The sequence below is a fragment of the Rhamphochromis longiceps genome, linkage group LG20 (assembly GCF_057381845.1).
Source record: "Rhamphochromis longiceps isolate RC_006_pf linkage group LG20, R_longiceps_female_GT1.1, whole genome shotgun sequence".
Classification (NCBI taxonomy): domain Eukaryota; kingdom Metazoa; phylum Chordata; class Actinopteri; order Cichliformes; family Cichlidae; genus Rhamphochromis; species Rhamphochromis longiceps.
Window position 1 is genome coordinate 14,725,986 of NC_140576.1, and position 18,320 is coordinate 14,744,305.

General features: G+C 41.3%; 1 protein-coding gene across 9 annotated transcripts in view; it reads left to right on the forward strand.

Annotated features, from left to right (window-relative positions):
- Positions 1–493: 493 nt before the first annotated feature.
- The window catches only part of tns2a (tensin 2a), a 69,101-nt gene continuing 51,274 nt past the window's right edge, over positions 494–18,320 (forward strand). For 4 of the 9 annotated variants that reach the window (XM_085393208.1, XM_085393211.1, XM_085393210.1 and 1 more), the window contains exon 1: positions 494–1,270. In XM_085393208.1, the coding sequence (XP_085249334.1) occupies positions 1,145–1,270 (126 nt within the window). In that variant the 5' untranslated portion in view covers positions 494–1,144. Of the gene's footprint in view, positions 1,271–9,609; positions 9,939–16,643; positions 16,733–18,320 lie in introns of those variants that run through there. The other 5 variants (XM_085393214.1, XM_085393215.1, XM_085393216.1 and 2 more) reach the window with 2 other exon arrangements.

The window sequence follows — 18,320 nt, forward strand, 5'->3', positions numbered from 1 at the left end:
GTCACTGTAGGGGGAAACCACAGACAGCAACGATCTCAGTGATGTCAAGCTCAGCATGGTTGTTAAGGTAGGTGAAGAAAAACAGGCAAAGATGCAAAGATTTTTCTAGTAATATGAGTAAGATGATGGCATAATATATCTGACATCCCTTCATTTAGTTGGTTTGCATTATGTGGGAAAAGCAATGTTGCCTCACAGTTTCAACAGACAGGGTCCTGCATCATAAACAAGGAAAGGCTCAGTCTAACAAAAGCTAAGAGCACTCTGAATCATTACATTGCACAGCAGCATCCTGACAGCTGCCCTCACTGTTGAGAGGGTTTTTCTTACTTGTTTTCTGGACAATACCAACAATGTGCTGCACGGGCTAAGGAGAGTCTGTCTGTATCTGGGAGCAGGAAACAGAGGGGAGCTAAGAAGGAGAGATGGGTGGGGGTAAGAACAGAGAGGTAATTGTATATGTAAGAGTGAGGCAACACTGGCAGAAGAGGTAGAAGAAGGAGGAATGGGAGTAAGAAGGAAGGGAGAGACGTGTTCTTGGGATGGGAGGACTGCAAAACAACAAGAGGGAAAAAACAAGAGGAAAGAAGAGGCATAAGGAAAAAACAGAGGAGCTTCACAAGATGGGAAGATGAAACATTGAGTCTTCATATCTGAACAGTGATCAAGAGTGAGAGCACAGAGCAGAGGGATGTGAAGAGTGTGATTGAGTGGCACAAAGAAATAGGGTGAAAAATTGGAGGCCTAGGTGTGCTCAAGAAAGTTGAGTGGTTGCAACTGCGTGTGGGAAACAAAGAGGAGCAGTGAGAGGGGGCGGAGGCAGGAAAAATGGGGAGTCCACAAGCAGCAGGACAGAGTTGGAGAGAGAGGTGTTTTTAAAGTGAGCAGAGAGGGGCAGAGTGTATCCTTCCCTCTGTCCCCGGAGCAGGGCTGATCAAGAGCCAGGAAAAGGGGAAGGGCCTCCGTCTCCTCCTCTCCAGCTGACAAAAACAGCTGCCCAGGAACCCAGGGAGCCTGGAGCCTGTTTAGAGGACGAGGGGACGAGGACACGGAGAGAAAGTGGAGGAGGTGGAGGAAGGACAGAAGGAAGAGAGAGTGAGAGGAGGTGAAAAACAACCCCAAGTCCAGGACCCTGTCCACCTATATGGGTTGCGTCCTGAGTTCAGACTGGTGCGGGGAGGAAGAGGTGCAACCGGTGCCAGTGGTCAGAAACTCATCTCTGAAAAGGAGCCTGGAGAGGAGTGAGAGTGGCAGGATGAGACTTACAAAGGTCAGTGTGGTGATGTTCATGAAACTGTACATAAATCTCTGTGAGCATGCCCTTCCTAGATCATATACAAGACGTCAGGTGTCACAATGCAGAGATTTCTGACTACGGTAGCTTGGTTCTAGTCTGTTTCTTATTCCCACCATGGTCTAGACTAAAATGTCTTATTACTTCAATATTTATTTGATACAAATATCCATGGCCATCTGAGGATGAATCTTAACGTCCATTACATTTCTAACTTAAAATTAGGTTAGGTTTCTACTTATCCACTAAAGTATCCCAACAAATGTTGCTAAATCACGGTTTCCATTTTGACCCAGACTAAAATATATCAAATGTTAAATATTTATCTTATTCTTTTAAGGATGAATCCTAACATCCCTGAAAAACGACAGGCCCTTTCTTCTGTCACTAATATTAGGATCATACTAAACAGGTTCTGTAATCATTTTGATTAGCCCCTTACTTTTCAATAGGAGGGCATTCATGAGCAAAAACCTGCCTACTGTAGCTAATAATATAGCAGCCTACCTCAGCTATATGCTGAACTTGTGCTAATGAGAAAATATTAAACTGCCTATAGTGACAGGTTCACATTACACCTGCTAAACATCAGCATACTGTCATTTCACCATGCACCAGTTAGCATGTAGCTTTAGTGCAGACACATAGAACCATGGCCTCTTTACCTTTTTTACACACACATAACATGTTTTTCTGATCACAGAAACAACAAAACAGCATAAAATCATCATTATTATTATTAGTATGCCGATTTAATAATTTTAGCATCCTACTGCAGTTCCCTCTCAGAACAGCACAAGGGCTCTTCACTTGTTATACTTTTAAAACCCACTGGCAAGCAGAGGGGTCAAAGGTCAATGTGAACTGCAACGTTAGTGTTGCACCACAGTGAAATGTTTGTTGATTGAGTCACAGACACGTGCTGATCCAAAGATAGGAAAAGTGGCTGTTTATATTGGTTCCCTACAAGGAGGCTCTGTATGTGTGTGTGTGTGTGTGTGTGTGTGTGTGTGTGTGTGTGTGTGTGTGTGTGTGTGTGTGTGTGTGTGTGTGTGTGTGTGTGTGTGTGTGTGTGTGTGTGTGTGACTTGTCTTAAAAGATGATGAGGATGACACTGGCATCTTCAAGCTGTGCAGCTACAATAGCACTTTTGTGATAGCCTCCACTGCTTGGGAGTTACCATCATGTAAACAGAGGCAGGCTAGCTGGCTGTAGGGGGGGGATCTTAAAGGGCCACAGAGAAGCTTGATCTCTGATCACTAGTTCATATCATGCTGGGGCTCGTGCAGATTCAAACACTTGTTTACAGTGCCCAAGTCTGCTGGGTTGCATGCATCCATCCCCTTTTGTTTTGCATCTGTGCATGTGTGTACAAGCTTTTGGTCCCAGTGGCTCCATATCACATGCTGAGCAGCGTGGGAATGTGGAGCCCTCTGGATTACGTCATCCTGCTGTGACTGACCCCACTGCATGGGTGTGGGAACAAGCTAGATCCCAATTATCCAAGGAGTAGGAGGATGTAGTTGCCTTATCTATTTTTATGGTCTATTTTTTTTTTATATATATAAACTTGTTTTTCACTTCTTGGGGACTTTCAGATTTGAACTAGCATCCATGTGACGGGTACTGCAGTCCAGATGCAACTATGTGTGAGAGCCTGACGAATATAAATGAGGTTTTAATGCCTTTATACTCTGGCAAGAATCACACATATACATTCCTAAGCAAACCCATGCCAAGTACTTACTGGAAACACTTAGCAACAAAAAATATTATGGTCCACATGTAGTTCTCAGATTCTCATTCACTTGTGCTCAGAATGCTCCAAAAATACTCGACAGAGCCAAATTGACCTCCTCGTCCAGCGATTATTGGACAGTTGCAGATCTTGAGAGTAGCTCAGCGTCAATAAACAACATTCTAAAGATGATTTGTTGAACTAAACAACTCCTGGCAGCGAGAGTCAGCAGTACATGTGGTTCTCTTTAGAAAAAAAGCAAAGCAGCAAGCACTGTTGTTGTGTGATGATCCTGAGCAGCATGATTTCCATATAATAAAATTACCTTTCTGAGTTGTCTCATAGTGTGTTGTGATTGCATGCTAGAGCATACTGGTGCTGAAAGTTAAATGTCTTATTATCTTGGCAGGTGTCTTGATAAAGATGTGTTTAATTTACCCACAGGCACAGCCAAGGGACAGAGTCTGAGAGTCATTAATGAAATCAGTTGGGAGTTAAATCTAATATGACATGTACTCTGTGTCAGCTTCCTTTGACAAAGAAGGGGAAAAGCAGGGTTTCTTTGAGCCACGTTAGCAGCATGACTACAAACCAACAGTCTGTCAGCTACTTTGGTCCACAGTGAAATATTTCAGTTTGGTGTTGAACAGTGCATTTAGATGACATATCATGTTACTTCCTCTTGCAATACAATAGCTAATGCACAGGCATCGTTATCACATATATTTTACATATACTGGCAATTTAGTAGTATTTTTTAATTCTTCAGTTAATGTGATACAACATAAAGTTGCTTTATTGTGAAACCTCTTTTATTGAGGACAATATCATCAGTATTGTTTCTTTAGTTAGTCTATGATTCCTACCCTTCATTTCAGTACCTTTTGCAGGGATTCAAGGGAATTCTGTTGTCAATGTTCATGGTTCCTGGAGAGTGATTCCTAATGACTTGGTGGTCCTCTGACTTTTCCCCTAGCTACACCAGCAGGCCAAGTTTCCCACTGATGTAGCCAAATATCATTTTAGGTTCTGAGTGAAACCAAGCAGACACAAATACTCAGGAAGTAACTGTAATGACAGTGACGTATCCGTGTTCACAGGGTCCTGTCTTCCCCGGTGCAGTATTTACCTTCCTAAACACAACAATTTCATATTAGGTCAAAACAAAGCTGAGGAACATGTTGTTCAGGTTCCACTTATATGACATAAATGACACAACCTTCAGAATGTAGGAATGATTTTTCATATAATTCGGTGTTATTTACAGTTAGGTCCATAAATATTTGGACAGACACTTTTTTTTTTCAAATTGCTGTTCTGTACATTACCACAATCAATGTTAATTGAAACAACTCAGATAGAGTTGAGTTGCAGACTTTCAGCTTTAATTCAGTGGGTTGAACAAAACAATTGCATTAACACAATCCTTTCATTTCAGGGGCTCAAAAGTAATTGGACAAATTAAATAACTGAAAATAAAATCTTCATTTCTAACACTTGGTTGAAAACCCTTTATTTGCAATGACAGCCTTATTTCTTGAACTCATGGACATCACCAGATCCCTTGTTTCCTCCTTTTTAACGCTCTGCTGTTTAGTGTTCACCAAGTGAAATGTAGCTCAATTGGGTTAAGATCAGGCGACTGACTTGGCCATTCATGAATATTCCACTGCTCTGCTTTAATGAATTCCTTGGTTGCATTGGCTGTGTGCTTTGGGTCATTGTCTATCTGTATTAGGAAACGCCCCCCAATCAATCTGAGTGTATTAAGCTGGATTTGAGCAGACAGTATCTCTCTGAACACCTCAGAATTCATTTGGCTGCTTCTGGCTGTTGTGAAAGAGTTTCTCTTCAAAATGGAAATGATTCTGCGATCATCCCCACTGTTATCTTCCGTGGGTGTCCAGGTCTTTTTCCATTGCTGAAGTTCACCAGTGCTTTCTCAGGATGTACCAAACTGTATATTTTAACACTCCTGATATTGTAGCAGTTTCTCGAATGGGTTTTTTCTGTTTTTGCAGCTTAAGGATGGTTCGCTTCACCTGCAAGGAGAGCTCCTTTTACCGCATGTTGTATATTCACAGCAATATCTTCCAAATGCAACCACCACACGTAAAATCAACTCCAGGCCTTTTATCTGCTTAATTCATAATGACATAACAAAGGAGCTGCCCACACCTGCCCATGAAATAGCCTTTGAGTCCAATGTCCAATTACCTTTGGTCCCCTTAAAAAGAGGGTGGAACATGTTAAGGAGCTGAAACCCCAAAACCCTTCATCCAATTTAGATGTGGATACCCTCAAATGAAAGCTGAGAGTCTACACATTATGTCCATGTCCAACAGCCAAAAGGTAAATACCCTATAATAACAGAGAGAAAACCTCAATAATCAGACAACGCCCCCATGACCAAGCACTCAGTGAGATCCATCCATTTTCTCCCGCTTATCCTATTCAGGATTCTGGGAATTCTGAAGCCTATCCCAGCTGCAATAGCACAAAGGTGGGGGCAGCCTGGACAGGTTGCCAGTCTGTCACAAGGCTAACACAGAGAGACAGACAGCAATTCATACCTACAGCTAATTTAGAATCACCATTTAACTTAACCACTAACTGCATGTCTTTGGACTGTGGGAGGAAACCAGAGTACCTAGAGAGAACCCACACAGACATAGGGAGAATATGCAAACTCCACACAAAAAGACCCTGGATTAAAACCCAGGACTTTCTTGTTGTGAGGCAACAGTCCTAACCACCACACCACTGTGCTGGTTCCACAAAGAAGTGGCCTAAAGGCTGAAGTCTGCCTCCATTCTGCAGTTAAATATCCTAAGAACCACGAGTAAGCCAGCAGTCTGAGAGCAAAGGGCTCTGTTGGGGTAATATGGTACTATGAGGTCTTTAAGATTAGGTCTGATCATTCAAGACCTTATATGTGAGGTAAAGGAGTTTAAATTTAATTCTGCATTTATAACGGAGTAAATGATAAGAAGCCATTGTGTCATCTGGCTTCATGGATAGATTAAGCTGAGTATCATCTGCATAGCACTAAAATTTCATGCGATTCCTTCTAATGATAGTTCTTAGGGGAAACATGTTTAATGTATATAGAATTGTTCCTAGCACTAAACCCTGTGGAACTCCACAATTAACCTTGGATTTAACAAATGGAGTCTATTAAATAGATATGATTCAAACCACTGCAGCGCAGTCCACTGTTAGATTATTTACCTGCATATGATCAGTTAGCTATTTTAAAACTAGACTTTCACAATATTTGAAATAAAAGGAAGATTGAAGACTGGCCTGTAGGCTAATTAGCTAAAACAGCTTGGTTGACGGCTTTTTCTCCCCCTGATGGGACAGAGTATGTAATCCATTCTGCTTGTTTGTGTATTTGTTAGCAGTCTGACATCAACAGGTTTCAAGATATATCATGTTCACATTTTATGTGATGGTAGATACCAATAACAGCTTGGGATGATGGGCCAAGGTCGAAGTTATAAGGAAGGAGATTCAGAAGGAGTCGTGCTCTCTGAGTGCTCTTGTTAAGTAATAGTTTCATTACTAGATGTACAATTGTTCTTAAGAACAAGTTTTATTCATCTGTGACTGATTTCCCAGTCAGTCCTATGTTCAGTTCTTGTAGTTTATTTTGTCAGTCCCAGTGTCTTTGTTGGACTCCCTGTTTGAGCTATTGTTTCCTGCGCACATTTTATTGCGGTATCTTGGTTTCACCTTTTTTATTAAATAAACCATTTTTTCATTCAGTTTCTCTGTATGCATTTGGGTCCTCTTTTGGATTCTTGACAGAAGTACTCCATCTGACATGTAACAAAAAGTAGCTTTTTGAAATGGTGCAACTCAACCCACAAGGTCAAATGAAGTGTATCAAATGAAGTTCATATTGTGCAATTACAGAGGGGCAATGGTGCAAATATGAAACTGCCTATTTTGGAAGATTGTAAAAACAATCAGATATAACCCTCGCAGTTGAGAGTGAGTAATTTAATTTGTTTTTTTCAGCCAGACTGGGGGGAGGGGGGTCAACTTCTGAGAAAAAAATGCAATCACACTATTTTTATTCTTGTGTGTGTTGTTGGCTGTTGAAGTACTGTATATATAAACCTGGCATTGCAACAACACTTTTATATGTATTTGTGTAGCTTCCCTATAATTTCTCATGAGCAACAAAGTTTAGATTGGCCATGACCAATACAGAGGCTGTGAGCCACAGGCATTCACTACAAACACACACCCAACAGGGGAAGGAACAATGACTGGTTGGGGTTAAATATAGACACCCCCCAAACCCAGAATAGACTGGAAAAGAATAGAGGAGAAATAGAATTGTCACACTCCTGCCTTTAAGGAAAAAGGTAAGTTCCTGTGTAAAGTCCGGGCTCAGGGGGTGGCTGTCGTAGACTAGATTGCTGTGGCTTGCAAACAATGATCTGTCCCAAACTCTGCGCAGGCTTTGAGGAATGCCTTTTTGTGTGTATGTGTGCGCGCGTGTTTGTGCATAGTGGTCATGCAGATGAAAGCTGATGGAGGGAAAATGGGAAAGACATAAACCATTTCCTCCCTCAGTAAGTCCCCAACAAATCCCAACACCACCCTTTAAAGAAACACCTCCCAGCAAAGTATGCACAAAATATTTTCTTAGCTTCCACACAAAAATGTTGATGCCTGACTCTCGGGTAAGTTCCACAAATGTCTAAGCAGCTCTGGCTGACAGATAGGATTTTATTGAATTCATCAACGCAATAAATGCAAACACGTGCTCTTTCGAGTCTTCGGGATCTCTGTGTCTCGCTCTTTAGCTCCTTCAACAGCTGCACCTTATCAGGCCTTGGCTTAGCACTGTCTTACACAATCCATCGTCTTGCCACACAGCCCCCATTTTCTAGCCTCCTCCTCCCTTCATTTCCTCTTGCCTGGGCTCCCCCGTTTTTCTCGTTTGCCTCCGAGTATGATCAAGCCTCTAAAATTCTGTCCTTCTGCAGGTCAAACGAACGCGTGCAGCACCTTGCATTAAAAGCTTGCTGATTTGTTTGAGTGTTTGCCAGAAATGTTAGAATTCACCTCTTCTGTTTCATCCCCCTCTTTTCTCCTCTCCATCTTTTCCCCCAACATGACCCTCCCCCCCCCACTTTGCCCGACCCCTCATTCCAATCCCAAGCACCAGTTTCCTGTCTCTCATGATCCCTCGACATTTTGTTAGTCTACCTTTTTTCACCTCACTGCTTTGTTCTTCACTTCTTATTCCATCTCCTCCTCTTTCCCTCCTCACCTCCCTCCAAAGAGAGGGAGCTGAAAATCTATCAAATATTTAAACTTTGCAAGAACCCCCACTAAAAAAAATCAATCCTCACTTTCTATTATGAAATTCTTGGAATATGAGCTAATAGAATTGCACGTGCTGTTTAGTTGGTGATTGTGTAGGTAGGTGGGTGACTGGAGGGGTTGTAGCACATGTCATGACTCACAGTTGGATTCTGCACTGATTGGTAGGGATATACTGCACAGCCTTAATACCTGAATGTCATTCTAACATATATGGAAGCGACTACAGGACTGAGGCAGCGGGCAGACATGATGCTGTTTGGATTTGCAGTCTCAGGCAGGAGAATATTATGGATTACAGTTTAGGGCAGAGGAATCCACATATAAGAATATATGGGCATGTATGGGGTGTAATCCAGAAAGTTGGTTGTTTTCCTGTTTTAAATAGATTTAGAACCACACAAAACCAGACTTCGGTCTCCTTTTGAGGTTTAATACAAAAAACAAGCCAAAAACAACAAAAAGAAAACACACAAAGAGAAAGAAAGCTTGAATAAGAAGCTCAAATACTGAAACAAAAGACACCCTGCGTTTTCTCAGCTGCAAACACGTTATGTTCATAAAATACCTGGAAAAGAAGCTGGCTCACCTGCTGTATTTCTTTTGTTTGGCCACTAGGTGCCGCTACTAACACACGAGTTACTGTTTAGCAGCTGAGTCGATACTGGTGCGCAGGGAGGTTTAGTGTGGGGCACAGGGGTGCTGACCACAGACACATTTCAAGTCAAGAAAGAAACTTTTAAACAGTAGGCTGGGTTGGATTTGTTTTTAGAAAGAAAAAAAGATTGATAAGAACGTTTTTGCACAATGCATATCCGCGTGTTTACATTGCAAAGAAAGGTCAAACTGGCGAAATGCTGATCTGTGTATTTATTGCTAAAATAACCCTCAGGATATGAAAAGGTTGACAGCACAACCACAACTTTAGGTCCAAGTAAAGTGCAGGAAATGTGACAGTTATTAAGCTGGAAGAGCTAAAAATACAAAGAGCCAAGGCTTGCAAAAAATACTGCTGCAACACTCGCGTATGTGTCAGAAATACTCGATTAGATTTAAACCCTTTCAACTGCACACATTTACAACCGTACTGATGTAAACTGTGTGTAGATGATATTCATTTTTGTCTCCATTCATGTTCTGCTTGTTTACATGCTTGTTATTAATCAAACGTATTAATGCCTTAATAATCAGTAAATATGCACTATTTGATCAAATAAACAGCTTGAATTGTAATTTGCGGTCTGGATTAAACACCTCAATCACTCCAGAGCTTCTAATGGAAATATTAATATGCTTAATTCAGCCAATCGGGAGTTAGGATCTTTACGCTCCCCTCCAGAAACCGACCAATCAGCGGGGGTTACAAATTCCAGTAATAGTACTCCACACACGCTTTCCCCCGCTTTGCAGCTCCACCCCGCAGTTCCAGCTCTGGAGAGGGTGGACCGGAGTAAAGAAAACAAGTTATCTCATAGTCCCAGGCCATGTTATTGATGGCCTTCCTGAGAATGAGGGGCAGCCTTTAAGCCTGCGGATATGATTAGCGGGAAAATGAGCAAGGTAAGAGGAGAAGGTCTACTAAAGCCCTGGTAAGAAAGTTTCGAGGGTCTGATCTAGTCTGTCTTGGCTCATCGATCTCCTGATGATTTAATAGTCAGTATCTGCAGTGTAAGTGTGCGCGGAGGAGTTTTGGGTGGGTGTATGATGCTGGGTTTTCATGCACATGTGTTGGCTGAGCAGTTGCGCACTTTTGACAATTTGACTGGCTTAGATGTAAAATTACGTTAACTTTCGTCTGTAGACTGTTTTATTTTTATTTATGTGTTTTTTTTTAGAAAGTCGGTAACTAATAAGTTTGTGGGATTCATTAAGAGTTTCAATACACCTTTGACATACCTATCTGCGCGTGCTCTCTGACAGTCACATGTTCGCTAATGTTTTTAGCTATTGAGTCAACATTGAAGTTTCAGTGATTTCGGGGACTTTGTGCTTTTCTCAGGGAAGTTTCTTGATGTGTCGCACTTCATTAAACGGACATAAAATGGTCTTGAATAGGGTCATGTGACGCATTTAGTCCCCCCACCCCACCCCACATAGCCCCACCGCTTCTGCGTCAGCGCCAGCCAGGAATTATTCGGGGCCCGTGGCTCAAGGGTTGGGAGTTCGTCTTGTAATCGGAAGGTTGCCAGTTCGAGCCCCGGCTGTGTCCTTGGGCAAGACACTTCACACGTTGCCTACTGGTGTTGGTCAGAGGGCCCAGTAGTTTCCAGTTCCATCCACAATCTGTAGAACATAAAGCTGTCTTTCCTTACAGCAGTGATTTCCTTACACTGTACAGTCCCTTACAGTGCAACTGGTATTGTTGCGGCAAGACTGCCACCCTTGCTGGTCCGGTGTCCACCTCTGAGAATGGGAACTGTACTACTACAGCAGCTCCAAAGAAATGGCACTGTAGAAGTCTTAAGGGTTAGCAATATCTAAGAGTCTGCACACATAAATAGCCGGGGAATACCTGATCTTGAGTATACGTGATGCTTTTTTAAAAGCAATGTACATTTTCGTTTCATTTGAAAAGCTGTCCCATACTTTCCCAACTTTCTTGGGTAAACAGGACAAACCGGAAACAACACAATTCCAAAAAAACAACAAAACAAACAACAAAAATTGGTTTAAGTGTTGTTGTTGTCATTTTGGTTAAAAAACTAGCTTGAACTTTTCTTCAGCCTGTGTTTTTCAGTATCTGCTCCCTGCTTGATGTGCGCTCCATACACCAATGCATGTCCCAGTGTGGACATGCAATTTTGATTGTCGTTTTACAGCTGCAGAGTTATACTGTCCTGTTCAACCATGTGCGCCGTTGAGTTTTGAAGTTAAATGAAATCAGTATTTAAAGTATTTGAAGGTTTACTTTCTAAACGTGAACTAGTTAAAAGAATTTGAGGAAAGCACATAGATTTTATTAAAAATGAATTCCCAGTGTATTCCCAGCTGTGTCAACATAAATTGGCCAAGAACAACAGCTGGAAATGCAACTGGGAACTTCAGTCTGACTTTCCTTTTGCTTGCTTTTCTTCATTCATGACTCACAAAATGACTGTTTTACAATGATTTCTATCCAGTGGAATATACCGTCTTTATTTTAATAAAAACTCATTTCTTGTATTCACACTGGAGTAGGCTTAAATCACTCAGGCGAATATAATTTGCCGCTTTCAGTCTCGTGGCAATGAGCCAATGCGGAGCCTATGCATGTGTGTTTGCAGGGATGCTGTGAACAAAAATCTGTCACACAGGCTTCATCGTGCAAACTCAAAAGCAAGGTATAGTGTGCACACAGGTGATTGATGATTGTTCATACAATTAGCTTTGGCTCCACATCGTGATTCCTGCTTGTCAGAGTTCCTATCTTCCTTTGCAACATGAGGGAAACAGCCACGCATTAATAACAAGATAACATTGTGCGACCTTTCCTTTGGTCACTTTTCTCCTGTGTGAACTATATTCAGTGCAGATAAGTGGAAGTCGGGCTGCATTTCGATCAGATCAGAGAGGAAGCTGGTGATTTAAAAAAAAACGTTCCAGCATTCTGGAAAAACTTGAGTAGCTTGTTCAAATAACTGTCTCGGTGTAAGCATGTAAGCCGGCTGCTCTAGTGGAGATGTTCAGTGACCAGCAGTACAGTGCTGTGGTTGTTTTCAGTGTACAGCAGCTATACTATATTTATAATTACTGGGTGTAACTGAGAAGCTTGAAGGCCCAGGAACGACACATTCTGTGTGCTTGCGGCACCTCCTGGCCACTGCCAAGTCAAGAGGTTGAAACAGAAGCTGGTTCACGTTCCCCTGGATATAAAGCCGCAGTAACAGCTAGTCACTCACACCTGGAAAATTCTTCACCGTAAACACAGGATGAATCTAAGTGACTCCTTTATACTCTAGCAGATGTTGCAACAGGGATTCTTAAACAAGTGTCAGATCTGGAACTACGGCAGCATACTTTACATCCCTTAATGTCGTGCACTGGCTGAGGCCACATCGCAGTACAAGGGTAACATTTTTATTTAGCAAATGCAACAAAGGGTGTTGGTGGTTTTGCTGCAATAAGACCTTTCTGTGTTTGTGTGTACGCTTGCAGCAGGAGTTCCACAAGAGAACGGAAGTGTATCATGGCAGCATGTTGACATCACCTCTGGAACAGGGAGTCACTCTGTTCCCTCCACTGCCTGTCCCACCCTTCGGACACATGCATGCACACACGCGCTTATAACACATGCAAGCTTTGATGCCAACAAATAAGAAGCAGGAACTCAGATACCCATGAGATGTTCTCAGTAGAGGGTTGGATTTAGGTTTACAGTTAGTCACAAACCGACCATTAAGCCGTGTGATCTGGTGCATAAAATGAACATAATGTAAATACTAGATGCCCACAATTGAACAAATTTGGGTTATTGTGTTTTGTAAGGTAAACTCATAATCTGATAGACCATAAAGAGAGGTACAGTCCATCCAGAAAACTTTACTTGTTTCACATTTTGTCTTGTTATAGTCTTATTACAAAATGGATTATATTTGTTTTTCACCTCAACCCCCCCCCCCCCCCCCCCCCCCCAAAAAAAAAAAAAATAAATATGCATTTGCTTGAAATTCTTGAAAATGTATTAAAAATGAAAACAAAAACAACATGCACATAAGTAATCATAGTGTTTGCTCAGTACTTTGTTGAAGCACCTTTGGCAGCTATTACAGGCTCATTATTTTTGAGTAAGATGCTACAAGCTTGATCCCAATATTTTGGGGCAGTTTCTACAATTCTTCCTTGCAGAATCTCTGAAGATCCACCAGGCTGGATGAGCAGTCATTTTCAGATCTCTCCAGAGATGTTCAGTCATATTCAAGTCTGGGCTCTGGGACACTCAAGGACATTCACAGAGCGGTCCCAAAGCATTTCCTTTGTTTCTTGACTGCGTCCTTAGGGTAGTCGTCCTATTGGAAGATGAACCTTTGCCCCAGACCAAGGAACGGAGCACTCTGGAGCAGGTTGCTATCAATGATGTCTTTGTGCATTGCTGCATTCATCTTTCCCTCAACTTTGACTAGTCTCCCAGGTCCTGCTGCTGAAAACCATCCTCACAGCATGATGCTGCGACCACCACGCTTCACTGTAGGGACGGTAGAGCTGGGCGATATGAGATTTTTTCATATCACGATATGTTTTTTTCATTTCAGGCGATAACGATATCTATCACGATATAAGCCAAATAACTATATTTGTAAGATTTAAATGTGCCGTTGCTCACAAGTAAAATGTGAAATAATCAGCAGCTTGTTTTTAAATATTTATTTCCCATAATAAGTTCAACAGGGTAGATGTACTTAACATGAGACTTTTTCAGATAAATAAAGGCAAATATTGCAAACTACACAAAAGACAGCCGCTAAAGCGTTTAAGTTTCAAAATAGAACAAATGAAACAGACTAAATTGTCAATTCCACTTAGAAACAAAGTATTAATTCTAAAAATAAATCTTAGTTTGTTTTACAGAAGAACAGACAAAACTGACTAACTGACTAACTTTTGTCAGTATCAAATAAACTGAGAACTAAAAGGAAATTCTCAATCTCTCCTTGTTGTATAGCTGAGCTTTTCAAACAGTTTTAACAGTTACTTTAGTCTGACAAAAGCCGAATGACGAATTAGCGCTTCCAGTCAGAGACTGAGGCTACGTCCACACGTACACGGGTATTTTTGAAAACGGAGATTTTCCGTTTTCGTTTTAAAAAATAATCCCGTCCGCACATAAAGGGAGAAATGAAGGAAAACGCTGCTATGAACATGCCAAAGCAGCAGGTGGAGCTAGATTCCTAACCGTGCAGAAATGTTGGCCAATCAGAAGTCTAGAAGCCTCGGTGGGAAAAAGTAAACAAAGCTGGGGCATAGAAGCAGAACCGAGTCGTATGTGTGGAGGGACAGTAACTGTGTGTATGTGTAAGCATTTAAACACTGCAGAGAGTAGAATTAACAGTAACAGTATTGTAGAAATTCATTTCACCGAAACAATAACGTGGCGCACAGTGTGACGCATGCACCAGTTTATTGTATTTCCAGACTTGCTTTCGGCACAATTTACAGTGCACGCTACTCTGTTTTTTGTCAGACTTGAAATAGCCGAAATACCTTCACACTACGGAACTTCTATGGCTCTTCCGTTCGACAATCTCTCCGGCATTGGAACCATCATCTGTTTTCTCTTCGGTCACGCTCGGTTGATTTTTCTAGTCGGCACACTCATTTCCTCCATTATGCGCTGGCTCCATTACCCGCTGGCTGCTTCCCAAACAAACACACGTGCGGCTTGGCACTTGTGCCGTACGTAACAAGTGACGCGACGTGACACTGCGGCTGTGATTGGTTCGGCTCTGCGCTACTTGATTTGGATTGGCTGACCTTTTTTTTTTTTTTTTTTAAGAGGACAAGAGCGGCGAGGTCTATCGCGATAGCTTAATTTCTCTATCGAGTAAAAGTTATATCGCGATACATATCGTTATCGTTCTATCGCCCAGCTCTAAGGGACGGTATTGGTCAGATGATGAATAGTCCCTGGTTTCCTGCAGACATAATGCTTGGCATTGAGGCCAAAGAGTTCAACCTTTGATTCATCAGACCAGAGAATTTTGGTTCTCATGGTCTGAGAGTCCTTCAGGTGGCTTTGGGCAAACTCCCGGTAGGCTGTCGTGTGCCTTTTACTGAGGAGTGGTGTCTGTCTGGCCTCTCTACCATACAGGCCCGATTGGTGGAGTGCAGCAGAAATGGTTGTCCTGTGGAGGAAGCATCTGGTTCTTGGTCACCTTGCGTTCTATCTCGATCACTCAAAAATTGGCAGCATGGCCAGTTCTCGGAAGAGACCAAACTTCTTCCATTTATGCATGATGAAGGCCACTCTGCCTTTCAAAATCATGTCCAATTAACCAAATTTGACAGATTGACTCCAACCAAGTTGTAGAAAATATGTGAAAGATGATCAGTAAAAATAGGATGTACCTAAGTTCAACTATGAGTGTCATGGCAAAGGCTGTGATTTTCAAGTAAGAATATTCACTTTGTCATTATGGGGTATTGTGTGTATAATTCTAAGTTGAAAAATGAACTTATTTGAGTTTCCAGATAGACTCTAGATGCTGAGAACTGTTTTTATTAGTATTGAGCATCAAGCCTGAATTCCTTGTTTAAAGACCCTTCCATTTGAGTCGACTGTAAATCACCAAATTAAATTTTAAACTTACACTCCTCCTTCAAAAACAACACTAAATATTAAAAATGGTTGCCTCTACTTTTTGTTTTTTGTTTCTCTAGGTCGTAGATTTTCTAAACCTGTTAACTCCCCTGCTCTAAGTCACTATAACAACACCAAATTATCTGGTGATGCTATAGTTGGCTTTCTTTTACAGTCTTTTTATATAGTCCCAGTTATTAATTGATTTGCAAGTATGGCAAAATTAATGATGAACATTCATTTTTGTAGCTCATTAGAAAAGCAGTTTAAATCAATGAATGTGTTGTTGGGGTTGGTGAATACAGTCCAGGAACCAATCTAAGTCTATCAGATTAAAATCACTGATGTACAAGTAATACTGAAAACCCAGGCGTATCTGCGGGTACTTTCCAGATTATACTCTGAAACACCTGCTCCTTTTTCTAGTGCAGATGTCATGTGCAGCAAAAAGGCTTTAATAATGATTTAAAGATGTAAAGACAAAAATCCCATTTCATCTAAAAGCACTAGGAAGACTTTTCCCCCTCTGGGGCATGTTCAATCTGTCCTCTTACTGAGGCCATCTGCATCTGATGCCGAGGTCACAGTCACCAGTCCTGCTGTCAGGAATGAACCACTCCCACACAATGCCCATCATTGTCCAAATATCAAGACTATTTTTAGTAAGAAACGAAAGGGTAGGGGCAAGAGAGTTTCCAGAGATGTGTGGGTGTGTGTGTGTGGCTGCAAATGGCTTGCTCTATGTGCGCATTTGTTTTTACATTTGTAGGCCTGTGTTCATGTCTTGTTTGTGTGTTCAACCCCTCCCTCGTTCAATCCAGCTACTGTTCTGTGGTGGTGGACAGGAGGCGCAGTGAGAAAGGGGAGGGAGCTCTGGTTAGAAAGCATCTCTTTGACAACATTAAACTCCCCGTTCCTTATTCTGCCAAAAGGCTAAAAATATTAGAAAAAGGACCCACTTGTGCGTAGCAGATGTTGCAGAGGGGGAGGTGGGGTCTTTCCTGCAGCACACGGGGACGGGAAGAGGAGAGCGGACGTGTGTCTGTTTTCTCCAGCTGTCTGCAGGGATACACGTCTGCACGTGAGTGTGTATGTGTGAGCAAAGTTTTTCCTCTTGAGGTCTCAGGTAGATGTTTGCAACTTCTGTTAGTGCTTTGGAAATGTAGACAGGCCTCAGCTGGTTAGGACTGGAGCTTGAATGGCCACATGTAGCCTATTCTTATAAGGGTTTGTCCATCAGTAACTGTGATGATTAAAATGAGCATCTATAGTGAGACGGAGTCAATCGATTTGGTGGTATTATTATTATTATTATTATTATTATTATTATTATTATTATTATTATTACGTTCAGAGAGTTTTGTGGTTCTTTTCTCTAACAAGTTGTTTCTTTAGGGGCTCTGAGTACTAAATGGTGGATAACACATGCTTTACCAGAGGAAGATGTTTTTTATCCAGTGCAGCAGTGACAGTAATTGCTATCCTGGGGACCAGGCTCTGCATCGCAGGTTGTTTTTAGTGCTCATGCACTCAGACTCTACCAGCTGTTTTCTGTTGTAATCCTACACAAAGTTGTAAACCTCCTTCACTGTGGTTTCCTCTGCTGGACTCCCAAGTTGAGCTGAATGTTTCAGGAGATTTGAGTTTTGAACTCAGTTTGCACACAGCTTTCCATCAGTGCAGCGGCATGTCTTACAAATACATGAAAAAGAGATGCTAACAACAGATGGACATTAATGCTTTTGGCTAATGCTTAGCTCTTTCCTACGATGCAGTCATTTGTTGTTGAATAATGGGAGATATAAGTTCCCAACTTGGAAGAGCCATCGAAAATAAAGAAAAACTTCAGAGCTTAGGAAAATGCTGATATTATGTAGGTAAAAGCAAATTTAATCTGTAATATTGTTTTAGATTGTGACTGTCAAAATAGACGTACTAAGCTCGGTTAGACAAGTTTTTTTTTTTTTTTTTTTTTGTTAAATAGTAGCTAAACACAGTTGTCACAATAATTAAGGCGCTACATAGAGCAGAACACTAATGTTATTAGCAAGATACACTGTATCTCTGAGGAGTCAGGTAAAGCAGTATCTGTCATATCCTGAAACTGCCTCAACATATTGTTTAACATACAAACCATCTTCTTAAGTGATTTTAAACTCATTTTTTGGGTAAGGAAAGATAAAGGGGCTAAACTGAGCTTGCTAACACAGTATAAAACATTTAGCTTAACAGCTACATTAGCTAGTATTTTCCTATATACTCTATATATTCAATGTTTATTTAAGAAAGCAAATATAACATTTTTCTTTTCTATTAAATAAGCCTCAAAAAATGACTGACTGTACCTTTACCAAATTTCATTATGTGGGATTATTAATTTGAGATTAAAACATTCTTTAAAATACCAAAAATTATCAACAGGTTACTGAGTGTTATGGAGCAATATTAGCCTTGTGTTCCAGAAGCATCAACTCAAGTTAGCATGTTAGCCAGCTAGCATCGGCGTACCTGTATGCTGCTTTGTGTCATTTGTGTCATACTTTTAACCAGCTTATGTAGGAAAGGGAGCAGTGTGTCACGATTTATGAGATGAATCACTATTGGAAATTCTGAACACATTTTAATGACCACTAAATCTGTTTCCATGATAATTAGTTATTGAAAAAAAA